Source organism: Beta vulgaris, chromosome 8, assembly GCF_026745355.1.
Source record: "Beta vulgaris subsp. vulgaris cultivar EL10 chromosome 8, EL10.2, whole genome shotgun sequence".
NCBI lineage: Eukaryota > Viridiplantae > Streptophyta > Magnoliopsida > Caryophyllales > Amaranthaceae > Beta > Beta vulgaris.
Window position 1 is genome coordinate 19575293 of NC_079209.1, and position 17465 is coordinate 19592757.

General features: G+C 35.6%; 1 protein-coding gene across 3 annotated transcripts in view; it reads right to left on the reverse strand.

The window, feature by feature from the left end:
• Nucleotides 1-412: 412 nt before the first annotated feature.
• The window catches only part of LOC104901303 (glutamate receptor 2.7), a 32821-nt gene continuing 15768 nt past the window's right edge, over nucleotides 413-17465 (reverse strand). For 2 of the 3 annotated variants that reach the window (XM_010688857.4, XM_048634335.1), the window contains exons 3-7: nucleotides 4729-5084; nucleotides 4042-4591; nucleotides 2540-2858; nucleotides 1918-2315; nucleotides 413-967 (exon numbers count right to left, since the gene is read on the reverse strand). In XM_010688857.4, coding sequence (XP_010687159.1) covers nucleotides 569-967; nucleotides 1918-2315; nucleotides 2540-2858; nucleotides 4042-4591; nucleotides 4729-5084 — 2022 coding nt within the window. In that variant the 3' untranslated portion in view covers nucleotides 413-568. The remainder of the gene's footprint in view (nucleotides 968-1917; nucleotides 2316-2539; nucleotides 2859-4041; nucleotides 4592-4728; nucleotides 5085-17465) is intronic. The other variant, XM_010688858.4, reaches the window with a different exon arrangement.

A 17465-nucleotide genomic window follows, 5' to 3' on the forward strand; every position in this document is an offset into this window, starting at 1 on the left:
AAAAGACTATCGTGTGGTTTTTTGTTTCTATATTTCGGTTACTGTATTAGTGAACTGCTTGTAGTGGCAATTTTGTTTAGTGGGAGTAGTGATTAGGTGTAATTTTATTAATTTATTGAGGGTAAAATGGGGCTTTCATTATTTTGGTGTCACCCTATAGTTTCCATATAGAATAGAGATTGGTTTTAGGATGGAACTCTATGAAGTTTATCAGTTTGTATGCCTATTTCCAGCATGTAGCATCACACATATGTTGCTCCTTGTACATTTGGCAATAAGATCTTGGCATAGCAATACATTGATCAACATATTACATTCTTTCCAACCCCAACGGTGCTTATGAGTTCAAAAAAGCAAGATGAAGGGATTCATAACTAAACATGGAGTATAAGAGTTACACAAACAATAAATATAGTATGAGACGGATATAACTTATTATCTTTCAGATCAAGCAACGGCTCTGACAAATTTTTCAAAACAAATTATATGGTATTCATACACTTATATAACAAACTTTTACTTTGTAGTGATAGGATGGATGGATGGTTCCGAGCTTCTCACTATCCAATCATCTGGTTGTGCTGCATTTGTAAATACAACAAGGGACAAGGGATATCTGACTAATCTGAGAATTTCGATTCTTTTCACGACCATTATATTGTGCAAACATAATCATCCAGCTATTGAAATTCCTAACAACAAGTGTAATTGCATTGTCTTGATATCTCTTAATATAACGGACTAGGCATAAGAAGAGACACAAGCCAGAAAGACATGCATATAAAATAAAAAGTTCTGAGAAATCTCGTGGATTTAATCTCTCAACACATTGATTATTCAAGGAAGTTAAACATTCTGGGGACGTAGGAAACCATTTGTCCTCCAATTCTTTTAGCACTCCTTTCTCGGACAATTGAAGAATGGCATTCGATATGTCTCGTCCTAGTGGAGAGCCTTTTGGAAAAACCTGTGTGCATGTTCAAATAAGTTAAGGCCAAAAACTAGTTACATTAATATAGATTTTGAAATTTATACAGAGTTATATTCATCCTATGGTTTTGCTATCTGTAGTTCTTAGGGCTATATAAATAAACACTATTTACACCAAAATATACCCACACAAAAATAATGAGAAGACAAAAGAGGTACGTAGTACATTCTTATTATCCGATCGATTTGTATGTTTTTTGTAGAAATTTCCTCCTACCAATTTGTATGTTTTTTGTAGAAATTTCCTCCTATTAAATTAATAAGTTAGTGAACACAGGAAAAAAATAGCGAAGTCAACTAAGCAAGTCAAGCTACAACCAGCAACATCCGCAGTCAGCAGCTCGACAACTTCATCTACCAACTTAGGTCAGCTCAACATTTCTATTAGGTAGTTTGTTAGAAGTTGTTAGAGGTTGTTAGATTCTCTGTACACATCAGCATTGTTGTGATTGGCTATAAAATTGTAAGAAGCTCTCTTATTCGCTAAGACAACTCACCTCTTGTACTATAAAATTGTACTATAAATGAATATGCGACGAAATGCAATGATGTGGACAGGATTCGATTTTAGGTTTTGGATCCTAAAAGCTTTTACTAACTAGGCTATAGATAACATCTAGAATTTATATAGTTAAGTATATTAGTTTGGATATTTTGAAAAAAATATAGTCACATATAAAATAATATATATGCAAGTAACATATGAACCTACTCTGAATTGAATGTTTAGGTGAATACTCCTATCCATTCCTATTTGTTCTTCCTGCTTTGACATTTTCATCTCTCTCAAAAAGTTTCTAAATAGGAAGAACAAATATAAATGGAGGAAATGGTAGATTATTAGCAGTTGATTCTAGATATTTACTATAAGTAGTTATGTTAAAAACACGATAAATTATTTCTAGATAAAAGGAGCAGAAAACTTACAAAACCTTGTCCTCCAAATGTAAATGTCTCTTTGGTACGGCTGAAGCTTTTGCAGCGCTCGTTGACAAGAAATTTCTGGTACGGACGCTCGAGGAACACAGCCACAATGCTACCATTGTTAAATAACACTTCATAATCATATTGATTATCAATATTCATGATGTTTTCCGGGTTGAAATTAAGCGTATCTACTAAGTGATCCAACACGGACCCCCCATCACAACCTATTGAGGAGTTGGTTTGTCTGAGCCACTCCACATCTTTAACCTTGTTAGGCTCTAGTAAAGGAACCGTGAGGATTGAGGTTAAACTCGCCGTATAACTTGATATCAATACAAATATCACGAAAAACCAGGCTGCTAAAGTCATGCGCGTCAAATTGCTCCGAATGTTCTCCTCTACAAAAGTAGTTATATTTTTAGAGCATTAAGTAGGATTACCACATTATATAATGATAACTTTATCAAGAATGGAATAATACATGTAACAAAAGTTTTCTAAAAGGTATATATTATTAAGTTGACACTTGTATATAATCGTTTTAAGTATTCGTATGTGAGAATATCCCATGCTGAACAGTACTTGGAACGATTTGAAAAAGATTGAAGGTATAAATACTTACTATGGGCAAAGAAAATGGAGCTCAAGGTGAACCAAAGGGCAACACTGATCCGATTAGTCCATCGACCTTCAAATTCAGAATTATTTGTATTTCGACTCTCAATCAAGCCAACAACAAACACAATATAGAGTAAGGTGCCAAGAAGAAACAACCATAACTGCCAACTGAAAGGCTTCATCAACATACGAGCCTTGTTAGACTCCATAGGTTTAAGAGGCACTATCATCACTAATCCTGGTTTTGTATATGGTTGTGTGAAGTCTACAAACTTTGATCTATTAGCCAGTATTGTTACATCACCTACCACAGCATCGTAGGTCTGTGATCACGAAAAAACCATTAGAGAGTAATATAATATATGATAATTCATATATGATTGTCAAATATAAAAAATATTTCCTTCTTTACATTTTAGTTGACGCATTTCAATTAGACACACAGATTACGAGGAGATAAAATGTAAGACAAAAGTACATACTATTGATTAAATAAGTACATAAAGAGTCATGTAAACAAGAAAAAGAGTTAATTGGGATAACACATCCCAAAAAAAAACCAGAATATAAAGTAAGTAGGACATTATAATAATGATTTTCAAATTATAATATTCATTTTTTAAAAAGTAAATAAATGTATTTGTAGGAATGGAAAGCCTACGCATTCAACCATGTGGATTGTGATACAAACGATCACATACTCTTTTGCCATTACTATTTTTCTTATTTCTTGTCATGTGGGACTCTTCAATGACCCCTTTTTGAAAAAATCAAAAATTTTATTCTTTCGTTTTTATTCACTTGTAAAATTAGCCTACTCATAATATTCGTATCAATTCATACTAAACTTTTTGTTATAATAAGGAAATATGATTCTTTTTTTTTTTGGAGAATAGATTTATCATAGTATTCAAAAAATGTATCCTAAGTATATAAATAATTATTTTCAAACATAACAAATAGGGCCTCATCAATCGAGTATAAAATAGGGCTAATTTTATAACCTGCGGTAACATGTACTTAACCAAGCTAAAATGATGACAACATAAGCTTGGCATGTGATTTAGGTCGATTTAAACTAATTTATGTCTATTCATTGAAAACAAATTAATTTTATAGGTCAATTTTTTTCTAAGATTTATGAATTACCTATAAGCAAATGAAGTAATTTATAAATTTATAAATCACTAAACAAAATTAGAATTTAAAATAGAAATGGACATGTTGTGCACTCTGCAGGAAAATAACAAGGCCGGGAATTTTCTAAACTATTCTGTTTGTGTCATCTTAATCTCGGCCATTTATCTCCGATAAATATGCTACGATTGTCTACTCCGTGCCTCGATCTTTCCCCCCACACCATGTAGGAGGATGTACAAATATATGTGTTTCCTAGGTTCGAACTCATAGCTGCACCCTCGTAGATGTTAGCACATCCGACTATAGCAAAAGCACAATGAAGGTTTGCACAGTTTGTTACTAGCAAATAAATTATAGAGTAGATACCTTATCAATGACACGATCAACTAGCTCATCGTAGGTGCCATTATATAGCTCAAACTCATAAGGAAGACCATAGTTTTCTTCGACGATCTTGACTGCCTCGAGGAAAACGTCAATGCTGAAGCCAGTGTAAATAGTCTTATTTTTATCCCCTTTATAGTGAACAACAAACTTTTGAAAAGGTGGTATACCAGGAAGTCCAATCTTTAGGGGCTTTGCAGTACTTGGCATTGTCCAACCTTTTGGAATATGCTTAATATCTCCTGGCCAATTTACCATCCCATTTAGCTTTTTATTCAGATCCCCACTGCTATTTTCACCATTTTTTCCATTACTAAATTTCATAAAAAATCCATTTTCAGGGGTCCAAAATTCCAGCTCCTTATACTTATTACCCACCACATTTACAATTCTATAAACCGTACCATCTTTTTCAAGTCTTCCATTTTGTATAGAAATTTGGCCGCTCAATCCTGTAAATTTAGTCAATGACATTTCATGCCACAATTTGTTTGTTGAAATTGTCTTCTTTCCCAGATGGTTTACCCTATAACTGTAACACCACAAGATAAAGTTAAGAATTTTACAACTCAATATAGAGAAGTAAACAAAACTTATGTAAAGAAAGTTTCTTTTAAAAAAGTGGGGACCAGATTTTATTTGTGTAAAACTCACAACGGTGATTCTAACCTCTCAAAGGTGTTTCCAATGGTTGCCATAGTATCATATGCTATTAAAGCATGAATTCCAGGGTGAATACTCGCATCATCTGGATATTGTAGTACGAACTTTGATATGAACTTGCGATTGAAATTCGTAAAATTTTGATTGTATTCATCATAATAGGTTCTAATCCCCAAGAATCCTTCCATGTGTGATATTGTAGAAGAGTTGAGAGTGTCAAGAATGTTTCCAATGGAGTCTGAAATTATCCATGCTGTCTCTCTTCCCATGAGCCCCATATTCTTGGCTTCTTTGAATAAATGATGAGCCAAAGTTATTGAAGAGTGGAGGACAACAAATACGCGTGATTGCATGCTTAACACCTTTATTAGCAAGAAAAAATCAACGTGTTAGCCAAATAATATATAAATCGTTATTGGTAAAAATGTTACTGTTAACTAGAGCTCAACTTAAAAAATTCATATATTAGTCCTACTATTATTTCAATAAGATTGTCAATATTGTATAATCAACACCCTACACAATAGTTATTGGAGTATTGAACCAATATATTTTTCTTAATTTATATTGATAATATAATTTCAAAATGAACAATATAATGGAGATAAAGTTTTTCTTTAGTTCGTTATGTCTGTGATTAATGATATCAAAACAAAAAAGCATTTAATATATGTTCATCACTACTCTTTGTAACTTATGAACAAAAAAAGAAAACTAAAACCATTTAAAATGGTACTATGGATGAAATGATAGCTCAGTATAATGTTGGGAAGGTCCTTTATTATCTATGTTTACTATATATTTTCTTTGTCCAAATCATTAAATTATATGTACTGTTTTGCAAATTAAAATTTGTTTGTGTAAAGAAGCTGATATCATCACCACCACCTCAGCTTAGATATTTATATATGCCACGTGTTTTTCAGTTTGTTAAGTTTGTTAGAGTTAGTTGTACATTCTGTTACATAGCTTCTCTTACAAGCTAAACTGTAAACTTGTATATAAACTGATTGTAAGGAAGTCTACAGGAGATAATACAATGAGCTTTCTCTCCTAAATTCTCTCTCTCTCTCTGATGATTAACTCTAAGAATCTGTAATATCTCAGATTCTTCACATGGTATCAGAGCTTTGTGCTTGATTCCTGGAAAAATATTGCAATTTGTTTGCAATCTTGATCTAATTTCTGATAATTTCTTTCTCTTCTTTGAATTCTTCTATAATTTTCTCTCAAATGACTTCTGAAAATATATCTGCTTCTGTGAACAATATTCCAGCAAATAATGCTGTGAATTGTAACGATCCATACTTCATTTCAAATGGAGATAGTAGTACACAAAATCTTGGAATACAACTCTTCAATGGAGATAATTACGTAAATTGGAGTAGAGCTGTAATTTTAGCTCTTGGAGCTAAAAATAAGAAGTGTTTCATTGATGGAACACTCAAGAAACCTGCTGCAACTTCTGAAGACTGTCAAAAATGGATTCGAAATGACTATTTGGTCACTTCTTGGCTTTTGCGATCCATGGAGCCTATACTTAGTGAGAGTTTTGCATTTGCTGCTACTGCTCACAATCTTTGGGAGGAAATCAAAGAAAGGTATGGAAGATCTAATGCTCCTCTTCTATTTGATCTTTACAAAAGTCTTTCATCTGTTGAACAAGGCTCTTTGTCAATTGCTGCTTATTATGCAAAATTGAAGAAAATATGGGATGAGATTCAAGCATTTGATGAAATTCCTTCATGTATTTGTGGTGCTATGCAATCTTGTTCTTGCAATTTGCTTAAACGATTTCTTGAAGCTGATCAACTCAAGAAACTTATTTAGTTTCTTGCTGGTTTACATCGAAAGTATAATCAAACAAAATTGAACATATTAAGTATGGATCCTCTTCCTGGTGTTCTTAAAGCTTATCACATCTTACAACAAGTTGAACGCCAAAATTCTATTTCTCAAGACAAAACTGAATTCAGTGCTTTAATGAGTACTAAACAGCCTTATTTCAAACCTTCATCTTCTTCTTATGGTACTCAGAAAAGAGATTTTAAGAGGCTCAGATCTGATAAATCAGATAAGTTTTGTGACTATTGTAAGCTCAAAGGCCACACTAGAGATCAATGCTTCCAGATTCATGGTGAACCTGAGTGGTTTGTTGCTCTTAAGAAGAAGAATCAACAGCATCCTTCAAAAATGATTGCAAATGTTGAAGCATCTGAAATTGTTGGCAGCTCTCCTCTTGATTGTGTTCCTGATTCTGTTTTACCTCAGTCATCTTCTTCTTCTTCTGTCAATCAAGAAATGATAGAGGCTGTTTTCCAAGGAGTTATGAAGATGATGCAACAGAATACTAATTCTCAAGTGAATTTTGCTGGTATGATTTCTGCTTTTAATGCTACTTCCTTGCATAAGATTTTTGATTCTCAATCATGGATCATTGACACTGGTGCCAGTGATCATATGGCTTCAAATCTAGCTTTATTCACTTCTCTACACAGTCTTAAATCTCCTATAAAAGTTGGATTACCTGATGGCAGTGCTAAATATATATCTCAAGTTGGAACAGTGCAGCTTACTTCAGATATTATGCTTCAAAATGTTCTATATGTTCCAGACTTCAATCACAATTTGCTCTCTGTAGGCAGATTGCTTGATCAGTACAAGTTGAATGCTCATTTTCAGTCTACTTCTTGTTCTTTTCAGGACCTTACAACTAATAAAGTAAGGGCTATTGGGAAGAGAGAAGCTGGATTATACAAATTCAGTGAGCCACATCTTGCTGGTTCTGTTAATTCAGATTCTCATGCTTTTAAACATGTTTCTAATAATGTACAGTTGAATAAGGATGTTTCTTATTCCTTATTACATGCTAGGCTTGGTCACATTTCTCCTAGTAAGATGAAACATCTTTGTGTTTCTGTTGATATACCTGAGGATGCTCCTCATTGTGAACCTTGCATTTTTGCAAAACATCATAAGTTTCCTTTCAATAAATCTACTTCTAGAGCTGCTGCTATTTTTTGAGCTCATTCATGTTGATCTATGGGGTAAATATAGCACTGTTTCCTTATCTGGTGCTCAATACTTCCTCACTATCCTAGATGATTATTCTAGGACAACTTGGACTCATTTGCTTCATACTAAAGATCAAGTGGCTGCTATTATTACTGCTTTCTTGGCTTATGTTGAGACTCAATTCACAACCAAAGTTAAAACTATTCGAAGTGATAATGGTAGTGAAATTGTTACTAGTCAATGTGCTTCCTTGTTTGCTTCCAAGAGCATCATACATCAGAAAAGTCTCCCTGGTGTTCCTCAGCAAAATGGCAGAGTAGAGCGCAAACATAGACATTTACTTGAAGTGGCTAGAGCTTTAAAAATCCATGCTGGTCTTCCTGACTTTCTGGGGAGATTGTCTGTTGTCTGCTACATACTTGATCATTTTGTTGCCTAGTTCAGTCTTACACTGGAAGACACCTTATGAATTATTGCTCAATAAACCTCCAGATTACTCTGATCTACGAGTTATTGGTTGTTTGTGTTACCCTTCTCACAAGTCCCCTGATAAATTCCAACCTCGTGCTAAGAGATGTGTTCTCTTGGGTTATCCTTATGCTAAAAAAGGCTATAAACTCTATGATTTGGACACTCAAAAAGTCCTTCTCAGTAGAGATGTCATCTTTGTAGAATCTACATTTCCTTACAAACACACTTCTACTTCTACTGCTTCTCTTCCTGACCCTTTACATCCTTCTATTACTCTTGAAATTGATTCTACTACTTCTATTCCTCCCTTTTTCACTCCAAATATACCTTCTTCTCCTGATTATACTTCTTCTTCTACAGAACCTCATATTTCTGGTTCTACACCATCTAGTGATACTTCTTCTGCCCCTACTAATCCTATTTCATCTTCTTCCACTACTCCTTCTTATAATTCATCTCCTACTTCTGCTATTGTTCCTATAAGATCTTTGAGAACTCCTGCTTTACCTTCCAAATATCAAGATTACATACTACCTACTTCCCTTCACTCTACTTCTTTTTCTGTTTTCCATGAACCTTCTCTTTCTCATTTACCTTCTCATTCTCTTGCTAGCCTTCATAATGTTCTCTCTTTTCCTGAACCATCACATTATAATCAAGCCAAGAATGACCCTGGTTGGATTCTAGCTATGGACAAAGAGATTGATGCTCTTGAACAAAATCAAACCTGGGCATTAACTTCTCTTCCTCCAGGTAAAACAACTATAGGCTGTAAATGGGTTTTTAAAACCAAATTTAGACCTGATGGGTCTGTTGAAAGACTTAAAGCTCGGTTAGTAGCTCGAGGAGATAAGCAGATACATGGGAAAGATTTTAAACACACTTTTAGCCCTGTTGCTAAATTTACTACCGTGAGAGTTCTTATAGCTCTTGCTGCTCTTAATGGCTGGTTTTTGCACCAAGTTGATATTAACAATGCATTTTTGCATGGTTATGTGGATGAAGAATTATATATGCAGCCTCCTCCTGGTTATTTTAAAGCCTCACCTGGTCTTGTTTGCAAACTGAAGAGATCTTTATATGGTCTGAGACAAGCTGCCAGACAATGGAATTTTGAGTTGACAAAATTTCTTCTCTCTTATGGCTTCATCCAATCTAAGCAAGACTATTCCATGTTTACTCACACACATGGATCTGATTTTACAGTTCTTGTTGCCTATGTGGATGATCTTCTTATTGCTGGCTCCAATCTCACTCTCATTACTTCCTTAAAGGATGCTCTACACCAGGCTTTTACTATTAAGGATCTAGGTGATTTCACTTATTTCCTTGGCATTGAAGTTCTCAGAACTGCAGATGGTATTTCTCTCAATCAGAGGAAATATATCTTGGATTTACTTCATGATACTCACATGGATGATTGCAAAACAGTGAGTTTTCCTCTCCCTAAAGGTACAAAATTAAATCCAGAAGATGGTGACAGAATTTCAGATCCTGAAACTTACAGAAGACTTGTGGGCAAGCTTCTATATCTTAATATGACTAGGCCAGATATTTCATATGTGGTGCAACAGCTTAGTCAATTTCTAAGTGATCCAAGATCTCCTCATCTCTCTGCTGCAATACATGTTATAAGATATCTAAAGGGCACTATTAATTTTGGCCTTTTTTACTCTTCTAACAATCACTCTACTCTCACTGCTTATAGTGATGCAGACTGGGGCAATTGTCCTTTTTCTGCTCGTTCTCTCACTGGCTATTGTGTCTTCTTGGGCTCTTCTCTCATTTCTTGGAAGACCAAGAAGCAATAGACAGTTTCCAAGAGTTCTACTGAGGCAGAATATCGCAGCATGAGTCATACAACAAGTGAAGTTGTTTGGATTGATGCATTACTGCAAGATCTTCAAGTTACTGTTCCTAAGCCTATTACTTTGTTTTGTGATAACACAGCAGCTCAACACATTGCTGAAAATCCAATCTTTCATGAACGCACCAAACATTTGAAGGTTGATTGTCATTATGTTAGAGATCATTACATGGATGGTTTTCTCAATCTTCTTCATGTCAAATCTTCCTTACAACTAGCTGATATAATGACTAAGCCTCTTGGCACTGATCAACATCACTTTCTATCTCTCAAGCTTGGTCTTGGTTCCTACTCTCCCATGTCCAGCTTGAAGGGGGGGTGTAAAGAAGCTGATATCATCACCACCACCTCAGCTTAGATATTTATATATGCCACGTGTTTTTCAGTTTGTTAAGTTTGTTAGAGTTAGTTGTACATTCTGTTACATAGCTTCTCTTACAAGCTAACCTGTAAACTTGTATATAAACTGATTGTAAGGAAGTCTACAGGAGATAATACAATGAGATTTCTCTCCTAAATTCTCTCTCTCTCTCTGATGATTAACTCTAAGAATCTGTAATATCTCAGATTCTTCACAGTTTGACAATTGGAAGACACATATTCAACGATTGAAATACTAAGAGAGTATTAGACTATAATAATTTCTATTGACACCCAATCTAAGTGACCTAAAATAATAAGAACAACGTGTAAGTAGGGAAACATAATAAAAGACACAAAGAAATTTTACGTAGAAACACTAAGAAAGGGATAAGAATCAGAAACCACAAACTAGCTAGAAATCAAAGATGTTCAAGATGCAATGGTGATACAACAAGCTATTAAAGATCTCTAATAAAGCTTTCTTTCTCTCTCTCTCTCTCATTTTCTACTATGGAAAAAGGTCCCAAAACATACTTATGTCAAGGGATAAAATAAACTGACCGAAAAGAAAATTACTGGAAAAGGATCACCCTTTGGGCTAGCACATTAGACATTACCCGTCCAAGCACATCCTCCAAACGTAGAAAGTAGCTCAACAAGTAATGAAACCTGCCCAAGCAACGAATGCAACGCACCCGGGCCTAACCACAAAGCCCCCCGGGATGAATACCATTGTCGATGCTTGGACCACATATTAGACTTTGAAGCCTTCCCTAGTAAAGCCACTGCTCGCGTGGGCTCCAAGTAGCCTGCTCCAGCGCCTAACTAATCTTGCTTTTCTTCACGCGTAGATGTTCCCTTGGCTTAGCTTCCTCGTTGCTCGTTGCTCGTCAGTGCTCATGCTTATCATCGATACTCACGCTTGGAGTTGCCCCTAACTTATAGCAATTGCTCAACGCTAAATGTCCACGTTTCCTTCGTCGTTAGTCTCCAATGTACCATCTCCACACCTCCAATATCAAACAATGTCTCACTTGAAGATCAGCATAAGTGATGAAACCCTAATAATATATAAAGACCATCACTATCACATAATATTTACGATTTCTAATGCACCACCTCCTTCGACAATTACCAGAGGCAAACTAAGTTCTACACGAACAATCCACTAGATTCCTAGAACCCAACACACTCTCTTCAACCAAACTAAAAATGTAGCAAAAGCGCCATTGAATGTGATTGGTCCTGATGTCAGGAAACAGGGTGTTGTAGTTTGATTAATGCGGAACAGAAAATCAATTAAATAATAAAGGTGAAAAAACAATTAAGATGAACAAACAAAGAACACAAGGATTTACGTGGTTCAGTCAAATTTGACCTACATCCACAGGTGGGGGATTAGAGCTTCTTCACTATAATAGAGAAAATCAGAGAGAATAATACAAGGAGTCCTAAATTCTAGAGCCTAAAAGTTTTCCATAAGTTGTATTAATAATAATGAACACTAGGAAGCCCTTTTATAACATAAGGAACCCCGTACAAACCCTAAAAGATAACTCAAAAGAAACGAAATATCGAAAACGCGTAGCCGCTAGGATACCCGATTGGGTCGGACAACATCCACCCAATCGGGCTGTCGATTTTTCCAAAACTGCTAACGACTCGGGCCCGATCGGGCGACGTCCACTCGGTCGTAGTTTGCGACGGACGCCCGATAGGGCGGGCCTTGAAAACAGCACATGACGAGTTTTCTAAAGGCATAAAACTTTACAAATGATACTATATAGGATACTTAGCTAAATGCACAACACATTAACTATTATCACTATGAATGAACGAGTTATTTTTGCCATCTCCCAATCTCATCAAAGAACCAGATTAGCCACTCCATCTCGTTTCTAGCCTTAGATAAAGCCACGTACTCAGATTTTTTCGTAGACATAAAGCTACACTTCTACAACTTAGACATCCAACTAATAACTAAAATACCCCAAACAGTAGAGACGTACCCCGAAGTGCTTTTGTTTGAATCGATATCTTTATTGACATCGGCATCAATGAACTATTCCCCCTTCACTCCGTCATTCTTTGAGAAAAAAAAAGTCCCCTAATCGAAGTACTCCTTAGATATCGAAGTAACCATTCCACAACTTTCTAATATTTCATTTCTAGATTCCACAACAAGAATCCGCGTAATTACCGTCCGATTTTACCGTCCGCGTATAAAACAGACTGTAATTTTGAATTTACCGTCCACTTTTATTCCGTCGCTAATTACCGTCCGTTTCCATTTAATTACCGTCCGCCAAGTTGTGCGGACGCCAATTACCGTCCGTTTTACAAGTTTACCCTCTTACCTGGCGGACGATATTCAATGGTCGTACAAAAAAGTCACGACCCACCTCACTTATCCTTTGGTTCTCTCTTTTTATTTCTTATTACTCCGTCTCTCTCTCATCAGTTCATAGCCTCTTCTCTCTCCTCTCTCCTCTCTCCTCTCTCCTCTCTCCTCTCTCCTCTCTCCTCTCTCCTCTCCCACGTTTCCCTCTCCTCTCTCCTCTCACGCGTTTCCCTCTTCTCTCATGTTTCTCTCTTCTCTCTCCTCTCTAATTTAGTCCTCACCGGCCGCCATGAGATCATCAGGTGAGTTTTTTTTTTTTGTGTTTTCGGTGGGTGGATTAACAGATCTGGGTTTCGGTTGGTAGGTTTCGTGGTTCGAGTGTTTGGTCTCGTGGTATGGGTTTGGGTTTCGGTTGGTGGGTTTGTCTTGGGGGTTATATTTTCAGGGGTTTTCTTGGTGGTTTTTTGGGTTAATCATGGGGTTTTCAGGGTTAAGTTCTTGGGGTTTTTTTGAATTTTTTGGGGTTGATTTGGGGTAATCAATTTAATTAAATTTCTTACGGGTTTTGGATAATCAATTTAATTTTTTATAATGTTTCATTTTCTGAATTATTGTTCGAAAATTATTATTCTTGCGGGTTTTTGGATTTTTTTATAATTTCTTGCGGGTTTTTGGATTTTTTTATAATTTCTTGCGGGTTTTTTATAATTTCTTGCGGGTTTTTGGATTTTTTTGGTAGATAAAGGTGTAGATTGCGGCGGTGGCTCGGTGCGGTAACTCACGGGGTGGCTCAGTACGGTGGTTCAGTGGCTCGGTGCGGTTGTTTGGTATGGTGGTTCAATGTTTATCCAGATTGTAATGTTCATTAAGCTCGGCGCGGTTGTTCGGCATGGTGGTTCAATATTTTTCCAGATCTGAGTTTATGAAACTTGTTAGAATTTTGTTCTAAATTTTTCTAGTATTAGGTATTAGATGTATTATGTATTAGATTTTAATTAGGATGTAATTATAGTATATTATTTTAGTATTAGATTGTAATTATCTTTTTTTAATAAAATCCTCATTTTCATTACTTTATTATTGTGTGAATGAAGAAAAAGATTTTTTTTTTTTTACTTGGAACAATAATTGAAAGCTATAATGAATAAAATTAAAATAATAAAGTTGTATATAAAAAATAAAGAAAACTGAATAAAAGTAACATGGAGTACAGCTGTATGTACAATCAATAAGTGGTAAAAGTAATAAAGTTGTACCTGTATACACTTTTTGAATTTTGAAAATTGCAGTAGAAAGGACAGAGAGTTGCGTCTGTCTCATAGGTTTTACCGTCTAGTTATAGCGGACGGTAATTACCGTCTGACTGAAACGGACGGTAATTACCGTCTGATTAGGCGGACGGTAATTACCGTCCGTTATAGTCAGACGGTAATTACCGTCTGACAGAATCGGACGCTAATTGCCAAATTCAGACGCTAATTATTTAGCGTCCGCTCAACAGACGCTATGCGACCAGGAGTTTTGCGTCAGCCCTTTAGCGTCCGTCTGCGGACGCTAATCGCTTTAGCGTCCGATCCCGCGTTTTTAGCGTCTGATTTTGGCGGACGGAAATGAGTGATATTCTTGTTGTGTTCGAACAAACCTACTCAGAACTCCCATTGCAAAACCAATGGCAAGGCATGTACAAAGCATAACATACATTAACGACCCGCTGCTCCACACACATGAGAGTTTCAAATCATCGATATCTCAAACTTCTTCAATAATTTCTCCTTAGCACCATTAAAACCCTCCATAATTGCGAATAAATACATAATCCACATACAAAATTAAGTAAATATAGTCATTTTCATACCTTTGAAAATAGCAACATTGATTATTATTAGCTCTCACGAACTCGCTGCTCCACATAAATGAGCATGTCAAATTTTATGTACCACTTGTAGAAGTTGCTCCTATCCATAAAGGCTTCTCTTCAATTTGCACATCAAGTTTCATTTGCGGGAAATTTAAAGCCATATATTAGCTTTATGTAGATCTCCTCCTCTAGATCACCATGTAAGAACACAGTCTTTAAATCCATCTATTTCATAAACAAATATACAAGCAGTAAAAATGCGGTGAGTAGTAAGCTTCATAACTAGAGCACATATATCATTATGGCCAATACTCTCCTTCACTACCAACCTAACCTTGTAGCTTATATTCCCATCAGGATTCTTATTCAATCTAAAGAACCACTCGATGCTAAGGTCTCTTATATCTGAATGCAATGCAAACAAATCCCATATCTGATTGTTTTCCAAGGACTTCATCGGATCTTTCATACCTAGTTCATAAATAGATAATTTAGCCGAATTCATAGCTTCTGCATACGATTATTGTTTACTTGCATCAGTTTCTAACAAATAATATATAAAAGGTGAATATCCAATAGGTGTTTTCATCTCTCGTGTATACTTTCTCATATCATCCTGTGAAACTATTCTCCACAAGAATTAGAACTTGTAACTAGGGTTCTTGGTACAATACCACCATCTGAAGCACCGTGATCTAGGAAGTTTAACTCTCTTTAAGATGACTTGAGAACAATATAGAACCTCCTCATCATGTTGTTCAATTCGTACTAGTATGAACAACTTCTTTATAAATGCTCAATTCAACAGACGACTCCTCCTCAGCTCCTATTGGCTTGCAACTTTAGTATTACCACCATACACATCCTTGTACAAAATAGCACGTCACACTACCTCAAGATCTTGCTACCGTTCGGTTCCAAAACCGACAAGCATTCTTTTCTGAACCACCTCAAATAAAGAAACATTTCACAAACCTTAGAGTCTACCTTATCGTGATTTTCAGTTGGAACATAAGCAACACAACCAAAAAAAAGTTTCATAAAACATATATTTAACTCATTTTCACTCCACACTTGTTCTGGTAGCTTTAACTACAAAGGGATAATGGCCCTCTAGTTATACTAACTGACTCTGCCCGAAATATCTTACTTAACATTGCATGTATTTTTATAAATATGGCCCTCTCTAGTAGTGTCTTGTTCATCCTCTTTGCAACTCCATTTTTTTGAGGTTTTCTTGGAGTGGTCCTCTACAAAATGAAATTATAGTTATCCTCACAGAGTTTCTTGTACGCTGCCAACTCATACTCACGTCCATTTTCAGACTTTATGCACTTAATCTTCTTTTTCAGTTTGATCTTTAGTGTTAGCTTTCCATTTCCTAAAAGTAGTAGAAGCTTAGATTTCTTCTAGATGAATTAGACACACTTCTCATCGAAGTCGTCAATGAAAGCAACAACATAAAGTGAGCCTCCCAGTGATTTACATGGGTAAGGAGCCAAAAAATCAGTGTGCACCAACTTTATCTTTTCAATCTTGAACAGTTTCTTGGCTTTCTTGAAAGTAACCTTTTCCAACTTTCTACAATATCAACTCGCACAAAAGTACAGGTCAACTGATCTTAAACTAACAACATGCTAATGTCAACTGATCTTTATCCCTTTCTCACTCATGTGACAACGTCTAGTATGTCATAACTTAGTCCAATCCATTGTAGTTTTATCTACTATGACGATACACCCTCCAATTGTGTACAACATCCCAACCTTGTTTTCTCTAGCCAAGGTCATGGACTTGTACCATTATGTCCCGTTTAGTTATGGTACTAAATGGTGGTAATGATAATGTTTTTGGCGTAAATTTGTGAAAATATTACCAAGTTAACATCCATGGTAATGAAACTTCATGTTAAAACATGTGTTTTCCTTCATAAATTTGCATTACCACTCAATACCACCTTCCCAAGTGGTAGTGGATGGTAATGAAATTTTAGGGAAAATAGGTATTTTGGGCTAAAGTAGTATTCTCATCGATGATGACATGAGAATAGCTCAAAAATTTGCACTTAATAAAAACATTACCAATACCATCATCTAGTATCGCTAACCAAGCGGGCAGTTTTAGATTTTGGATCTTCTCTCACCGAACACAGTTTTATAGCTACTCAGCCTGGGATAAACCTAACATCATGGAGATTCCAAGTAGCCCCAATCATAGTCTTGATCATCACATATCCCTCCTCCTCAACTTTGAAAGACTTTTTAGACTTACTTATCCTACTCCAATTCGATCTACCACGAGAAGAACTCCCTTTTCCCTTTTGTTTTCCTCTTCCTCTACCACCCTCCACACTGGCTACCTCATATGATTCCTCATTCTCTTTTCGTCGTCGAGTACTTTATCCCAGAATCAAGTCACCAACATCATTAAGTTTCAAATTTTCTTTTTGAAAGGCATTAATTATAGCAATGACAATAGTTTACCATGTGAGGTAATGATAGCAAAATTACATTATTATGAAAAGTAATACTTAAACAAGTCAACTGGCTAATTATTGAATTAAATTCATTAATATATGCTACAGTAAAACTAGCATCCATCATCTATTGATCAAAAAGACAATGCATTGAATATACATTATTTTATCATCGTAGGCTTCACGTAAAAATATAGATTTGCTTTGTTCACACCTGTCATAGATTGACATCCTTGATATTAAAGATAACACTTCTGCCTAATGGCACTCAGATTAATCCTAGCTCCCGCCAATCTAGAACCTTACATTTTTCCTCTTTAATGTTTGTAGGTTTCATTTTATAGAGAGGTTG